We start from the raw sequence: 14,873 nt of genomic DNA on the forward strand, positions 1-14,873 counted from the left end.
CATTGATTTGTTTGTTTGGGTTTCTTTACTAATCAGTTGCTTGCTGAATAAGCAACAGGTGAGGCAGATCACAGATCAGAAACAGCTTATTTAATCAGTGCAGCTTGCTTTAACATAGTTTTCCTGAGCAAAGCACTTATTTACTAACTTGTGTACAATATTGATAACTCTTCCATGTTTTTGTTTTGGAGGAATCAGGCTGAATTTGAGTAGTCTTACAGTGACCGAACAGCAAGAGTAGTGAGAACATGTAAGTAACAAGCCACCAATGTCAAAATGAATGGGTTTTCTTAGGTCAAGAAAGCTCTAATTCTCATGTCTTGTTCTTAATAATTTCACCACATACTGTTAGTCATGTGGGTATGTGGAAATGTAAAAAAATATTTTATGTCTCTACATACAGTAGATACAGCTCTAACCATAACATGGGGCAAATGGACAAGACTTGATAATCACTTTCCAGACAAAGCATTCAAAACTGCTATGTTAAAATAGTGATTTCTCTGCATGACTTTTGCATGCTTTTGTTTTTTCCCCAGTCAAGCTGCTTAACTTATTAACTCATCTTTGACTACTTGTATTTGACTTCAGCAAACTTACCTTCTTGCTGAGCCAAGTAACAGGTTGATACCCTAGCACCAATGATGGAATTTATACATTTAGGAGGTCTCTGAAACATCTCCCCTAAAAGCAATTTCAGAAAAAAATCTCATCGTTCTGAAATCATGTGGGGCTCTTCTGAACTTTATCAAATTCAGTGCAATCTAATTTGAACCATTTTCTTTATTTTTTGCTTTAGAGAGGTGAAATTCACCATGCATGATGTTTACTGTGCTTGCTTACAAGAGCAGTCCATTTCAACAGACCTGAACATATATAATCATTGCTGAGTTTTAGTTTGACTTGCTGCAAGCTGACTGTATTGGCTTCATGTGTTTTCTTTTGGCAGATACAATATTTTGAAGACTATAGTTGCTCTTACAGCTCTGTGAGATACCAGTAACACATGGCCTTGTCTCAGCCACAGAACAAAGTGGAAGTGAGTAAAGTAACTTTGCAAAACCAGCTTGAACGTACACATTGTCTTACAAAAGATAATATACCAAAAATGCCAATTAAGTTCTCATAACCAACATAGATAATGATAGGTACTACTGTGAAATTGTAGATGAGCAGATAAATAGCTTTCTTGAGAATGAAGATGTTTTACCAAAGTGTTCCAAGGTAATTGAATGTAAACATCCAGTGCATCCCTCATCATTTCTGCATTAACAAGCTTCAAGCTTATGGGTAACAGCATCTGGCTAGGTATTCTCCTGGCGTCTGGGTTAGATTGCTCTCAGGGACACAGATGCAGGATTTTTTCATGGTGTTTAAGCCTCAAAAGTTTGTGAAATTCTTTCATGGGACTATAAAGTGCTTTTCCTTTGACATCCCCCTCCAGAGAAGAAGTCCAGGAGCCTATTGCCTGTTTACGGATTAATTTTCCTCGGGTTTCCTTTGTTGCTTAACTGCCTCATCAAGCATAGGTATATTGTAAGCTATAGTTTATTTTCCATGTGAGTCAGTGTAAGTGATCAGACACATCTAGACACAGATAAGCATTTCATGTTCTTCCTGAACATCCTACACACAACTGCAAGAGGACATTAGAAACCAACAAACTTTCTGAATCCTGAACTACATTTTTAGATAACCAAAGTTAGACATGCATTTTCAGATGGAGTCAGCAAAGAAAATTTAACAGAGGTTGAGCACTGGTCCCTGCCTTATGCATTATATCATCCATTTACATGTTAAGCAACGAGCAGTATGCGAAGAGCACTTCTTCCTGTAGGCATAACTCCAGTTTCCATATAAAACTTGGCTTGTTGTCAATAACCAAGAAGCATTGAGTAAGTACTTTTCCAGTAATTGAATATAAGGGGATTACCTAAGAAGTGCTAGTCTCTCCACCCATTGTTGTAATTACTGTGTTAGTAAGGTATTTAGATTTTTCCATGCTGTTGAAAACTAGGTGCACAGCTGACTGGAAATCACACTGAGATTATACCTGTAGATTTCCAGACAGATTTCATCCTGAAGCATCTGCCAACGTTCTTGCTCACCCTCTGTATTCTTATTTCTGTCTATTCTTGGAGAAGTCACTTTTTTGTAATATTCTACTGAGAGGTTATTTAGAGAGGTGTTGATGCTACATTTTCAATCAATAGTGATGCTTTGAAGCTCACCTGGCACTTCCTGTTGTAAGGCAGTGTTGTCTTTCAGTTATCACCATACCCTAATAACTTCCATCCTAGCTCTCTGACTCTTTCTAGAAAAAAAAAAAAAAAAGTTACTTTTAGTATTTCCAGGAAAAAAAAAAATGGAGAAATGTACTTGCTTACAATAAATTCTTCAGGGCTTTTCTTCAGAATACTCCAGCATTCTAGGCTTTGCAACAAGCACTTGCAGTTTACCAGTAAAGTAGCCTTCACATCAAGTACAAAGATATGTTTGTGATCCCCTGAAAATCTGTCCAAATTGGCTCAGTTGTATGTCTTTGAAAAATATGTTTGCATGTGGTTACTGCTAGATCTTAAAAGCTAAATTATCTGAAGCCTGCTCTTATTGAGAGAGTTAAGCCTCTTGCAGCTCCTGTGTGGGGCCAGCCTGTGTATGTGTAATTGTCATAGGTAAATGAGTATGATGAAAGCCACAGGTCAGCAGGGCGACTCCTGTAATGGTTGCTCCAACTGCTTTTCACTGGTTGAGCTGTTGCCCAGATTAAAAAGCAGGAACTGTCTCTCCTGTACACTTGGTTGACTACTTTGGTGGCACATAAATGAATAGAAACATCTGATTTGAGTGAAAACACAACAAAAATCGAGGGGCGAAGCAGTTCATGATTATGTAATGGATGGTATGGAAATGTTCAAGAGGCTCAAATTAAGATTTTGGGGACAACTTTCAGTTTTATGTTTCTTTAGTAGCTATTGGAAAGCTTGGCTTTGCAACACCAGTAATGGTGTGTTTTCTGTGATCTACAGTTAAGCTGCTGAAGTTGAATTGCCAGGGATGGAGGATAGCTGTGATCAAGAGCTGATGGACTGTATAAATCTGTTGTCTCAGTATTTTGTAGACAAAAAACTTGCCTCTCCTGTACATTAGTTATGCTATTATAGCTCTGGTCATTGCTAGTCCAAATGGGTTTTTTTATTAATGCAGAGAGGCTTTTTAATATTTCTATGGGTTTGGTGAAAGTCCGTGAGAATTGGTGTCCATGACTGTCACCCTTAGTTTACAAAGATCTGAAAAGGAAAAGGAAAGTAAACTGTTGTAAACCCAGGGTGCTGGAAAACAAAGAGGCTCCACCTAAAACAAAGGTATGTTCAAGGCCAGAGAAGAACATGTAGCTCAAAGAAAAATTCTACAGAGCTTTGATTAAGTATTGGGAGAAAAAGGAGGAGGTGTCAAACACTAAGAAGATACTGTCCTTTGCTGTTCTGGGAAGCAGAACTTTGTAGAGTCTTTGGGAACATGCAGGAGTATCCTGTGTATTCAGTACTGCTTTAGAAAGAATTCTTGACTCCAATGTTAAGTTGTTATTATTGCTAATTATCCAGGTCAAAAGATTCTAACAGTGTTCCTAACAGTTCTCAACCAAGTGGAGAACTAATCCTGTAATCCAGTTTTAGTTACTTGTGGTGCTGTTCTGGTGGTACAGACTGGTTAATAAAGATTTCATGTTTTTTTAATAGGGTATGGGGTCAAACCCTAGTGCTCTTCTCTGTTCATCCCAGAAATGGCTGTATGTCAATGACAGATAGTTGCTAGGTTGCTTATAACATGTTTAAAAATTTAAAATCTTCAAGAGGAAACATGCTACACTAAATTCTAATAATATAGTGAATATAATTTTCCCTTATTTTTTTCTTAGCCAGCAGCTATAATTCATACAACTTTCTTTAAATAATTAATCTAGCTGGAATTTTAAAAAATTTTTTCTATTTTTAATCTCATCATGTGCCTTTGGTACTACAATTTCATACTTTTGAGTATTTCCATTCCTTGGTGTTTCTGAAAAGAGAAAACAAGACTGAGGTCAAGCACACTTTCTAGGAATATGTACATGCTACAGCTGAGATGGAAATACAGCCCACTTTCCTGTAACTGCTCATCCCCCGGAAAATCGTGCTTTGGTTGGTGGATATGAATAGCAATCAATGAGCAGCCTATCCAGTCAAATTTATGCTCTTGTAAAACAACGCACTGAAGGATGATCGTATTTTAAATACTTTATTAAATGTTGAATCACTAGTGATCTTTTTAAGAGGAAGAGATAACTTCAAGAGAAGGGAAGGCATAAATTCTTTCCGAGATTTCTTAGTAGTCTGGTATGCCTTCCTTGCTACTTCCCAGAGCATGTCCTTCTAAGGCATGTCATTTCCTTAGGGAAGAGTGCCAGGCAGAAAGCCAAAAAATCTGAAAGATCCAATTATACTGTATTTCCAAGAACTAATCCAAATCAGTTTCGAAGTGGCTTTTGTCAGGTGCCAAACAGAGAAACTTTCACGTTGAATAAATTAACAAAAGAGTCTACTTTTTTTTTTAGTGTTCACATCAAAAAAAGTCTCACCCTAACATTACGGCAGGCAAGTGTTACCCAACAGGCTGTACTACCCTTCAGCAATAAACGTGCATTTGTTGGCACAGCTTTGGTATAACCCCTCACCGATCTTTCGATTGGGCTGTGTTGGTCCAACGTAGGGACAGGATGTGGACAGGAATGAGAGGCAGAGAGGAGGCAGGCAGGCACTTGCTTCTGCATCAGCATTGCTGCTAAATGTCAGTTGGGGTCTGTATTAAGTATATACATTTTTAATGCAGCAACACAAAAATTAACTCATTAAGCATCAGTAGTTTTAAAATGAAAGCAAACATACAATACCAACAATATAGTACCTTCTAAAAGTTTTCAACGCTCATTTTTATCCCCACAAGTTTTTATCTATCTGCATGCTTTATGGGGTTTTCTTTACCCTTTCCTGGCCTCTCATGTAATTCCCTTAAGTGATATTTATGTTGTTACTACTGATATTGCTCTTCTTAATCTATAGTATCTCACTTGTTTTTGGTGAGGTTCCTGTAAATATTTTGACAGTAGACCTTATAAACTGAACCAACTATGGCTGAATTTATTAGATCATATCTAAGACAATGCTCTGTAAATTGACAATCTCATATATCTTTTTTGGTTGATATAGTTCTCCCTTCCCCTCTGTTTTGGTCTCCTCTGGATGTTACATTAAAGGGGAAGAGGAACAGTTATTTTCTGGCTTGAAGTTCCTAGTTTGGAGGGGTAAACTACGAAGCCTGCAGACTCTGGGTGGCATCACGTCTGCCAGGAAAGCTCACTTACTCCAGTTAGGACACCTATTGCCCTGTGTCTGCAACACTTAATAAGATAAGCTGGTTTGGGTCAAATAAACTATGGAAGAAAATATACAATAGAACTTCATGCTTGCTCTCTTTGCAGCAGCAGTATCTGGCTTAGTTCCTAGAAAATGGGCAGTTCAAACTGCTGTCTCCTCAACTGCGCTAAAAACGGGAAGCCATGAGAAAGCTGGATCCTCATTTTCAGCCAGAAAATCTTCGGCTATCACCAGCTTTTAGTTTTTACTGGGGAAATATTTGACTGTCTGTCCAGCCTTGGGGAACCGAGGTCATGTGGAAAACATGGCATTTTGTTTCAGGTTTTCTTTCTAAGCACTCTAACTGCTAAAAAAGTTGACAGGAGTATAGAAAGTTCAGGGATCAGGGCTGCCGCACCGGGCAGGGAGGCTGGAAGCCAGCCCCACTATCGGCCCACACCGAGCTGAGGGTGGCAGCCCTGGCTCGGGCAGATAAATGTCGCTGAGCCCCGCACTGGCCTCTGCTGAAGTCGGGGGCTGTGTTTTGGCCCACACGTGCGAGTGGAGGCTCTGCCCGCAGCCTCCTCACCCCCGCGGAGAGGCAGCGTCTCGCCGCCAGACCGGTGCCTGGGCCCTGCTGAGGGCAGGCGGAGGCAGGGAGCTCGGTCTGCCCCGGGGAGAAGCCGGAGGCGCAGGAGTTTGTTCCGCTCCCGCCAGAGAAGGCGGCTCCCGAGAGCGGGTGAAGCCCTCGGGATAAAGGACGCGGCGGGGGCAGGCCGCACCCGCGCCACCCGCCCGCCGCCGCCGCCGAGGGCTTCGCCCGGCGGCTGAAGGGCCCGGCCGCGCGCCGCCGCCATCTTGCGGCTGATCCCTCCCCGCCGCCGGCATCCGCCGCGCAGCCCTGCGCCCCTGCCCGCCCGCTGCCCGCCCGCGGGCCCTGCACGGCGCGGCTGGCCGCCGGCCCGGGCCTGGCCTCCGGCGCACGGGGCGAGCGGCGGCGGGGGGCGGTGCTCGGCAGAGACGCTCCCCCCGGGCGGGGGCCCCGGGGCCGGCCCCGCCGGGTGCTGGACCGGCTGCGAGTGCCGGGCTGCCGCTGGCGGGGCGGGCCGGGGCGGGTCAGGCCAGGCCGGGCGAGCCCTCCCCTCCTGGGCCTTGGTACCGGCGGCCTCGGCCTTGGGGAGTTTTTCACCTTGGCAGAGTACAAATCCTCTATAGGTACCCTTGTGCGGAGGCGCCTACCAAAAGCTAAGTAGGTAAGCTGCCCGCTTCTTCCCCCGACTTCTGGCTTTATTTTCTAATGAGACAGCTGTCACACAGGACAGGCTGTTATTTTTGTATCTCTCGGGGGTTTCTTAGTGAAAATGCTGTGTGCTCGTAGCTGGGGTGACCATGGAAAGGAGAGCAGTGATGGGCAAGAAAGGGGCATGTGAGAGGTGTTTGTTTTTGTTGTGGCTTTCTCACTGTAAGTCAAAGGATGTTTCATCCCTATTTGGCAAGTGGGGTAAGCGAGGTGCTGCTGACAGTAAAATGTAATCTGTATTTTGAAAAATGATTTGTTGTTTGCTTCAAAAGCATGTATCTATCTGTTGACAAGCCCTAAGATGAGCCTAATTGAAAATTAAAGGGAGGTAGGTTTTCCATGTGTTTTGCTGGCTTGATATTTTGTTGGCACGTGTTGCTTCATTTGGTCTTGTCTGAACACCCGCCCTGACAAATGCTGATGTAGCTGCAAGTGTTGCCGTTTTGAGCTCTGCCAGTGGCGCACTCAGGGCAGGCCTTGGCTTCATGGGGCTTCCTGTGCACCCGGCTTCCCCTGCTTCTCTGCTGCCCAGGTGCTTTCTTGTAATGACAGTGTAGGGAAAAAAATGAAAAAAGAAATGCAATCTTGAAAAATAACTGCTCGGAGACGCTAAGGTCTGATATTTCTTGTGGCGTTGTCTGGATTTCAAGCTAGGGGTGGCCCACTTCTTGGGTTAATTGCTGCTACAATGTTGTCCTCTACGTGCTTTCTTAGCCCAGTAAAGAGAAAAGTAAACATTGCGGTTAACTCACAGGAATAGGAACTGCAGTAATCACTTCTTCCCACTTAATTTTATCATCGTAACTCTCTAAAGTTGCTTCCTTTTTGCCTTGCTGTACAAACTTCTATATGAAAATGCATATGGTACATTCTTATCTGGGCTGAGGATGAGATGCTAGAGCTGCCATGAATGGTAACTATTCCTGCCCGGATTCCACTTTCAGTCTCCTGAATAAAATAATGTGTCATCCTTGGGATGTTTCTACATTGCATTAAAGTAGGAAATGAGGTCATGTTGTGGGATATAATTTGTGAACAATGTGCACAGCCTTGCCAGTGTCACCAGAGTTATCCTGAGAGTGATTATAAGCTGAAAGCTTGAGAATGAGAGACCAGAGAGAAGACGTACATTGAGGTATCTCTTTTATTCTCTCATACAGTCTTTGACTTTCATTAGAAAATAAGATGAAAGGGATTTTCCTGCTGGAAAGGGAGACAACTCTATTTTGGTACTCAGAGGGGAACCTGATGTTGCTTAACTCACAGCTGCTGGAGAATTGAGTTTCTGGTCTGGTGAATTTTAACACTTTACAAATATTGACAGCCTATGAGAGAAGTAGGCAAATAGCGCTGCTCCAGTTTGTTTCAAGGGAATTGTAAACTACACTTGTTCCTTGCTCTCTGTCTCTTGTTGGTCTTCATACCAGGCTTCGTCTCGTGCTGGCTCTACTGTCTTTCCTTACAAACGCAAGCTGACAGTCTGGCTGCAAGCAGTTATGCTTGATAAAGTCGACAGCAGATAAAGCAGCATTGTTCCTAAAAGCTTTGTTTTTATTGGCCTGCAGTTCCCAACAATGCAGCTGTGTCTGAGTTTTCAAGTATTCAAATCTCAATCCTCAGTCCACAAATCATATGTCTAATGGAGTCAAAGTTAGGTGCTTTCCTTTGGAACTGTGTTATATTTCCTTATTTTAGTGTCATTTGATTAGTTAATTTGTTATGTCTACCGTAAGAACAGATGAGTTTCTGTGTAGAACATTTAAGGTTTTGGTTTTGCGTCAGATCGATATCTTTCATTTCCTTAAGAACTATGAATTGATTAATTTCACTCATGTGAGATGCTAGTTTGAGTTAAGCCCCAGGTGTGATAAGGCTGTATGTTAAATCTGCGATTAGTCATTACATAATCTCACAACAGTTATGTAAATGCATGTAAAGGGGCTGAGAGATATGTTCACTGTGTTAAGCAGTATGCTGTGCAAGAGCTTGCATTTCTGGAAAATACCCACTACTCTGCAGTAGGTACCTGCGTTAAATGTGAATGTTTTGGGTTGTGCGTATCTCTGGAGCTGAAGAGATCATTCACGCTCAAAGCCCTCTGAGGAGTGCCAGTAGCGGCTTTTAGTGTGATGCAGTTTCTCTCTTTGAAACTCATGTTGTTCACCAAAAATTGGGCCTGCCTGACTTTACAGGGTCCCTTGTAATGAAGTTCAAGGTGAAGATAGCCTGAAGGAAGGCTGCAGGACTATTTGTGGCACTTTACAAAAGATGGATGGAGGATGTGTGGGTGTATATCCATGTCGGTTTTGATCTAGTGAGGAAGATACAGGATTTAGCACATACTTCTGACTGATACAACTAGAGAGTCAGTCTTCTGCATATTTAAGTCCTGAATTATAAAACTGGGTACAAGGGCACTTCTATATTTTGTAGCAATTCTATGAGGAGAAATAATAATACAGAGGGAAGAGAGGTGTTTAATTTGGGCACAATTTGGGTTTAAAAGTACGGGCTTGTGTAGCTGTATTGATAGGCTCACTTGTGAAGGCTTAGTCTGTGCAAGCAAAAAGCCTGGATAGCTCAAACCAGTTTTCAGGAGAGAGGGGAAGGAGATGTTATAGTGGCAAAAGTCTTTCCCACTATATAACTGTATGTGGACGGTGGCTTTTGTGAGTAGGAATGTCAGAAAATAAATTTTGTCATTAGTATTGACACGACGGTAAAAGATACAGCCTTGGATAGGAAGGCACAGGGAATGAGAAGGAATGGTAGAATTTAGGGATAGATACAACCAAAATACACTTCCACTACAGATCAAACATTGCATTTGGTTAAAAAAGCTTCATGTTTATCTTATTGCTGAAAAAAATACCTCAACAGAGCAGGGAGTATGTTGAACATATTGCATTGCCAGGACCCTTACCTCTATGCAGTGCTGCAAGCTTGAAGAATTTGAGGTGGGGCCATGCCAAAAACCTACTTTTCACCTGGCAGCTAGTGTAGAATGTAGCTGGCTTCTTTCAAGAATTTGGTGTTGGAAATCTGTCTTTCATCCTTTTGTGGACATTTCGCAAATCCCAACAACTTCCTTAAGTTTTGTTAGTAGAAGAAATGGTTTGTTGTCTGCTTAATTCATTGCAAGTTTTTCCATCGTTCTATAGTAGATAATGCTTTGAGCTCCTGATCTGAATACATCTTGGCAAATGTATCATCTATAATGTAAGAAAAATACAACCTTTAAAATAAGCCCTACTTGAAGTGACACTCATTTTCCTCGGGAGAAGACATAGCCAAGGCTACTGGACAGATTTGGATGATGCAGCTGCTCAGTCCTGATAAATTACAACAGCGTTGTAGGAGTGCTTACTAAAAGCCTCAGGCATAAATAAAAGTCATGAGTCAAAGAGTTCATGCTACATGTGAATATGTGTATGCTGGATGCCAGGGTGTGAAATAGAGCATACAAGATCTCACCTTTGCTCTGACTTGATTTACTTGCTTATTTACCTGGCTGTTACGAGTTCTCAGTTCCCTGCGGATAGGCTACAAAGAGGCTGGGAAGACTCTTAAACCAGTTGTCAGTTTGCACAGATATAGCCATTGTGCTGTACAAAGCACTGGTTTGGGAGCTGGAAATCTCAGTTTTGCCTCTGATATGTTACATAGCTTGTGGCAGACCAGTTCACCTTTGCCTTAGTTTCTATGTCTACAAAGCGGGGTAAATTATCTTGACTTCCTTTACAGAATACTTCAGGATTTAGTTATCTCAAAATTCTATATGTTGAGTTAGCTGATGGACTGCTCATGTTTCAGAGCTGTTTCAGCAAAGCCATATCTGTTTCTGGCAAGACCTTGCTATTGACCAATGAATATTTGTGTTTATTGTCCTCTCTTCATCTGATTTGCAGACTTTACATGTCTACTTGCATATAGAACCTACTGTGTTATAGTCAGCCCTTTCAAAAGGGGTCATGAAGATCAGGAGTCATGAGACGTATCTGTTGTACATAATACTTAATTTAATGCATACTTAAATTTCACTGTTACAGGCCTAAAGAATTGTATGTAGGAATGTGGGTAAGCAATAGCATGATGAATTAAATCTTTGGCCACTGCGTCATATATGTATCCCTTTCTAACTGGAAACTGTATCGTTAGCACGTGTTACTGAAATGTTGGGAGAGGTCGAAGTTGCATAAAGCAAGGTACAAGCTTGAAGGGCGATACGATGATTTGATCTCTAAATCTTTCTTGAAGGTAGAGGGCCTTGCCAAACGTCTTTTGTGCCAGAGCGCAGAAGCTGTGATTCTTGGTCAAATTTATCCTCCTTGCCTGGCAATCAGTTCTTGTAAGGACTGTTCCTCTTGTTACTCTGTAATAGATTAAGAGGGCATAAGCTTATACTGTAAAAGAATATGAAAGCAAGGGGGTTTTCATGTGCAGAGAACGAGTCTGTAGAAGGATGTACAAAAGAAGAACTGATACTAATAGACTATGAAGATTTTTCTTGCAACAGAGTTATAGATGAATATGAGTTCAGTAGGGTTGCATTTCCTCCAAATTAGTGAATTTTGTAACCTAGCAAAATAGATACACGGCACAGAGTAACTACTTTTTGGGAGAATAGGAGGAGGACAGTTTCTGGCTCATTGGACTTGATTTGATAGCAGGATGCTCACAGAAGAGATCTTGGAGACAGGCTGAAATGATAGTTTTAACAGAAGAAGATAGGTCTGGATTAGAAAGAAAGATCTAGGAGTCATCTATTTATAATGGAATAGTGCTTATGAAAATACACAGGCAGAGGATGTGGGGAGACAAAAGAGGAACAAGGAAAGAGCCCTATCGGCACCCACAGAAATTTAGAGGGATCCTCCCATGTAAATGTTATAGGACCAAGTAGAGATGGGAGGACAATTAGGAGGCACTGCAATTACAAAAGATATGGGAAAGGTGAAATCTCAAGAAGAGGATGATTATGATAAAGGGTATGATGGTCACAAAGAATGAAGATGGAACCCCAATTCTAAGAGTTTGAGATGATTTTGGCCTCTCAGGGTTTTGGTAAGAGTTGTTTCAGGGGCAGAACCTCGGTTAAATAAGATCTAAAGTTGGAGGTGAAGGAGGACTCCTGACCATGCATAAAGTTGAGCATGTGGAAGCAGAGGTGAACAGCAGTAGTTAGAGAGGTCAAGGGTGGGATTTTAATATTGGGAGTTTAAGGTGTATTTTTATTGTGAAGGAAAAAGAACCAAGTAGGACATGGTTTAGGGAGGACCTGAAGTAAAGTTTTCTGGGACGCACAAAAGGAGTTAGAAAAGATAACTAAAAATTTGACTCTTTCAGAGCAGAATATGTGAGAATGGTAGGGAATTGCCAGTGAGCTCAGGAGATAAGGAAGGTTACAAGCTGCTAACAAGTATGTGAAAAGTGTTATGCTTTTCTGTTAGAGTTAACTAGGTTTGTAATGGTAGTCCAGCAAGCAAGGAATATACACTGAGAATTTAGAAATTACTGTTTTCTGAAACGATGACTGGAAAGTGCTGAAGAGTTGTAATTTATTCTAAATGATGTTTAGATCCTAGAATAATAACAAAAACCATCCTTGTTATATCTCCTTTTCTTGCAATGGATTTTTTGCTTTTTGAATGTCCAGTCCACATTTAGTTTTAATATTTTGGTGTTGCCCTCAAATTTATTTGGGGATTTTTTAGCCTCTGTCAGTTGTCTTCTTGAATTGTGTGGAGTTGTGAGAAGATGATGTGTGTATGGAATGATATTTCAGCATTCTTCTTTCTCAGAGTTGTTTCTCTTTAGCTACTTATTAGTTATCTCATTATTTATTTGTAATGCAGTTGTAAGTGTAAACTTTTCTGTCAGCAAGCCTACTACTATAAATATTCACAGCTTTGGAAGTTAATAAATAAATTTGTTTCTTTTACAGATGAAATCATTTCATGCTCTTTTTTTGGAAGAAGTGGTCAAAGGAAATGGATAACTATTCAGACTTCAATGCAAAGAACCTCTCATCTTCAGCTAATATGTCTATTTCTTTGCCTGGACAAGTTGGACTCAATAGCACTGGTGGTACTCCTTCTATGTCAATAAGCAGGCTTTTCCCAGCCCTGTTAGAATGCTTTGGAATAATTCTTTGTGGCTATGTAGCTGGAAGAGCCAACATTATCACATCAACTCAGGCCAAAGGACTGGGAAATTTTGTGTCCCGTTTTGCACTCCCAGCTCTACTGTTCAAAAACATGGTGGTACTTAACTTTTCTAATGTGAATTGGTCCTTCCTTTACAGTATTTTAGTTGCCAAAGCTGCTGTATTTTTCTTTGTCTGCATTTTAACATTGTTGGTAGCCAGTCCTGAGAATCGATTTAGCAAAGCAGGTTTGTTTCCTATTTTTGCTACACAAAGCAATGACTTTGCACTGGGATATCCAATAGGTAAGTGTGCTTTCTTCTTTAAAATTATTTTTTCAGTGTTCTAGATGTGTTTGCTTTCATTTTTCCATAATTTGAAATTGACTTCTGAAATGAAGTTATATGCTATTGGAGCCATTTCTCAAGTCACATTTCTTGACCTCAGACCATGTACTTTTTAGTAAGGGAAGAAAACTGCAAGCTGGTATGAATGAGACAGAATTTAAAACAATCCAACTACCTTTGCTGTATGATCTTGTCTTGTTAAAATAAATCAGATTTAAAAAAAAAAAATGTTATTTCAAAATTGGTATAAATTACCTTACACTTACTGCAGGCAATTTTCCTTCTGGGAAATTGCTAGAGTTTCACTTGGGACCAAAATTCCTTGCTTTGCAAAGTATGACCTGTGGCCCCTGAAATAGCTGTAGTGGGTTTTTTACTGATTTGGCATTATGTCTTGGTTTAGCTCAAAGAAAACATCTAGCCATAATGTTGGTGCCTACTGGTTGTGGAGTGTGTGTGACAAACTTTAAATCTGTTCAGAAGAAACTTCTAATTTTTGTGCTACTTAACATAATTTATGTAGCCAATCGTGTTTTATCCCATAATCTTTAGTCGTGGAAGAAGTCAGTCTTTTAAAAGCAAGATTGCTGCGTGATTTGTGGTTACTTGCATTTGTGTATCAAATCAGAATTTTATGCGGCTGTGGTGCCATTCTCAGGATGTGTAACTAACCACCAGTCCAGCGGAGCTAACAAACAAACAAAACACAAAGAGGCATTCAGAGTATAACTTGTATAGCTGCGTACTCTTGTTCTTGTAACCCTATATTCTGAATTCCAAGCAACATCAGTTATTAAACTTAATTTATCCCAGTCTGCAAGACTATTATTTTCTTCCCTTTTGATAAGCAAGATTTTTTTTCTTTTTTTATAGGTTTTCTTAATGGTATGTTAATATGCTTCTAGCCATGCGTACTGTGTGCTTAGGAAGTGGTGTGGAGTTGTAGCAGCCTTCTCCCACCTGCTGCTGTCTGAATTGCAGTGCTTTTTACCTGTCTTGGAAGGCTCTTTTGTGCCAACGCAGCTTTCAGTGCTGCCTGCCAGGCTGACCCGTGTGGCTGGTGTGGGAAAGCACGCTGCAGGCATCGGGATCTTCAAAATACACCTCGAGCGGAAGGCATTTGGAGAGGGTGCCTGGACTATGTTTCATTTGTTTGCTGCTTCCTGAAGAGAAAATGCTCTGTGCCTCTCAAATTCTCTTGAGATCACTCTTATCATCTAGACAAGGTTAAGAACAAAAAGAGAAAGCAAGTTTGTTCTAGCAAAGCAAGAAGCAAGATATTTGATTACAGAATTGAAAATACAGTTACAAAAGAGAAGCTTAAACATGTAATTCCAGATTATATGTAACAAGTAGCTCTGTATTCTCCCTGTTCCAGAGCAACATGCTCAGGAGAATCTTTAATCTTTTTTACTCTCTTCAAATTTGCTGTATATGTCTAAAATATAGACAAATGCAATTGCAAACTTTTTCTTCCTTAGATGAAAATACCCTGTTTCCCTCAGTTGCATCTCCTAAGTTTTATTCCCCTTGAGATAAACCAGAATTATATCACAAATAGGGCCTGTGAGGATTACATCTTTGTTTTTTGGTACCGGATTAAAATGCCAATTAGTGTTTCTCCTTTTTTTTTCTGTTTTGAGGTTGTCTGAACATATTTCTGTTGTATCCTTCTAGTTACAATGTTC

General features: G+C 40.8%; 1 protein-coding gene across 6 annotated transcripts in view; it reads left to right on the plus strand.

Annotated features, from left to right (window-relative positions):
* The first annotated feature begins 6,390 nt into the window (after window positions 1-6,390).
* GPR155 (G protein-coupled receptor 155) overlaps window positions 6,391-14,873 on the plus strand; it is a 30,602-nt gene continuing 22,119 nt past the window's right edge. For 2 of the 6 annotated variants that reach the window (XM_074873186.1, XM_074873187.1), the window contains exons 1-2: window positions 6,391-6,646; window positions 12,638-13,143. In XM_074873186.1, coding sequence (XP_074729287.1) covers window positions 12,651-13,143 — 493 coding nt within the window. In that variant the 5' untranslated portion in view covers window positions 6,391-6,646; window positions 12,638-12,650. Of the gene's footprint in view, window positions 6,647-10,950; window positions 11,042-12,637; window positions 13,144-14,873 lie in introns of all 6 variants that reach the window. The other 4 variants (XM_074873183.1, XM_074873185.1, XM_074873184.1 and 1 more) reach the window with 4 other exon arrangements.

Source organism: Strix uralensis, chromosome 6 (assembly GCF_047716275.1).
Source record: "Strix uralensis isolate ZFMK-TIS-50842 chromosome 6, bStrUra1, whole genome shotgun sequence".
NCBI lineage: Eukaryota > Metazoa > Chordata > Aves > Strigiformes > Strigidae > Strix > Strix uralensis.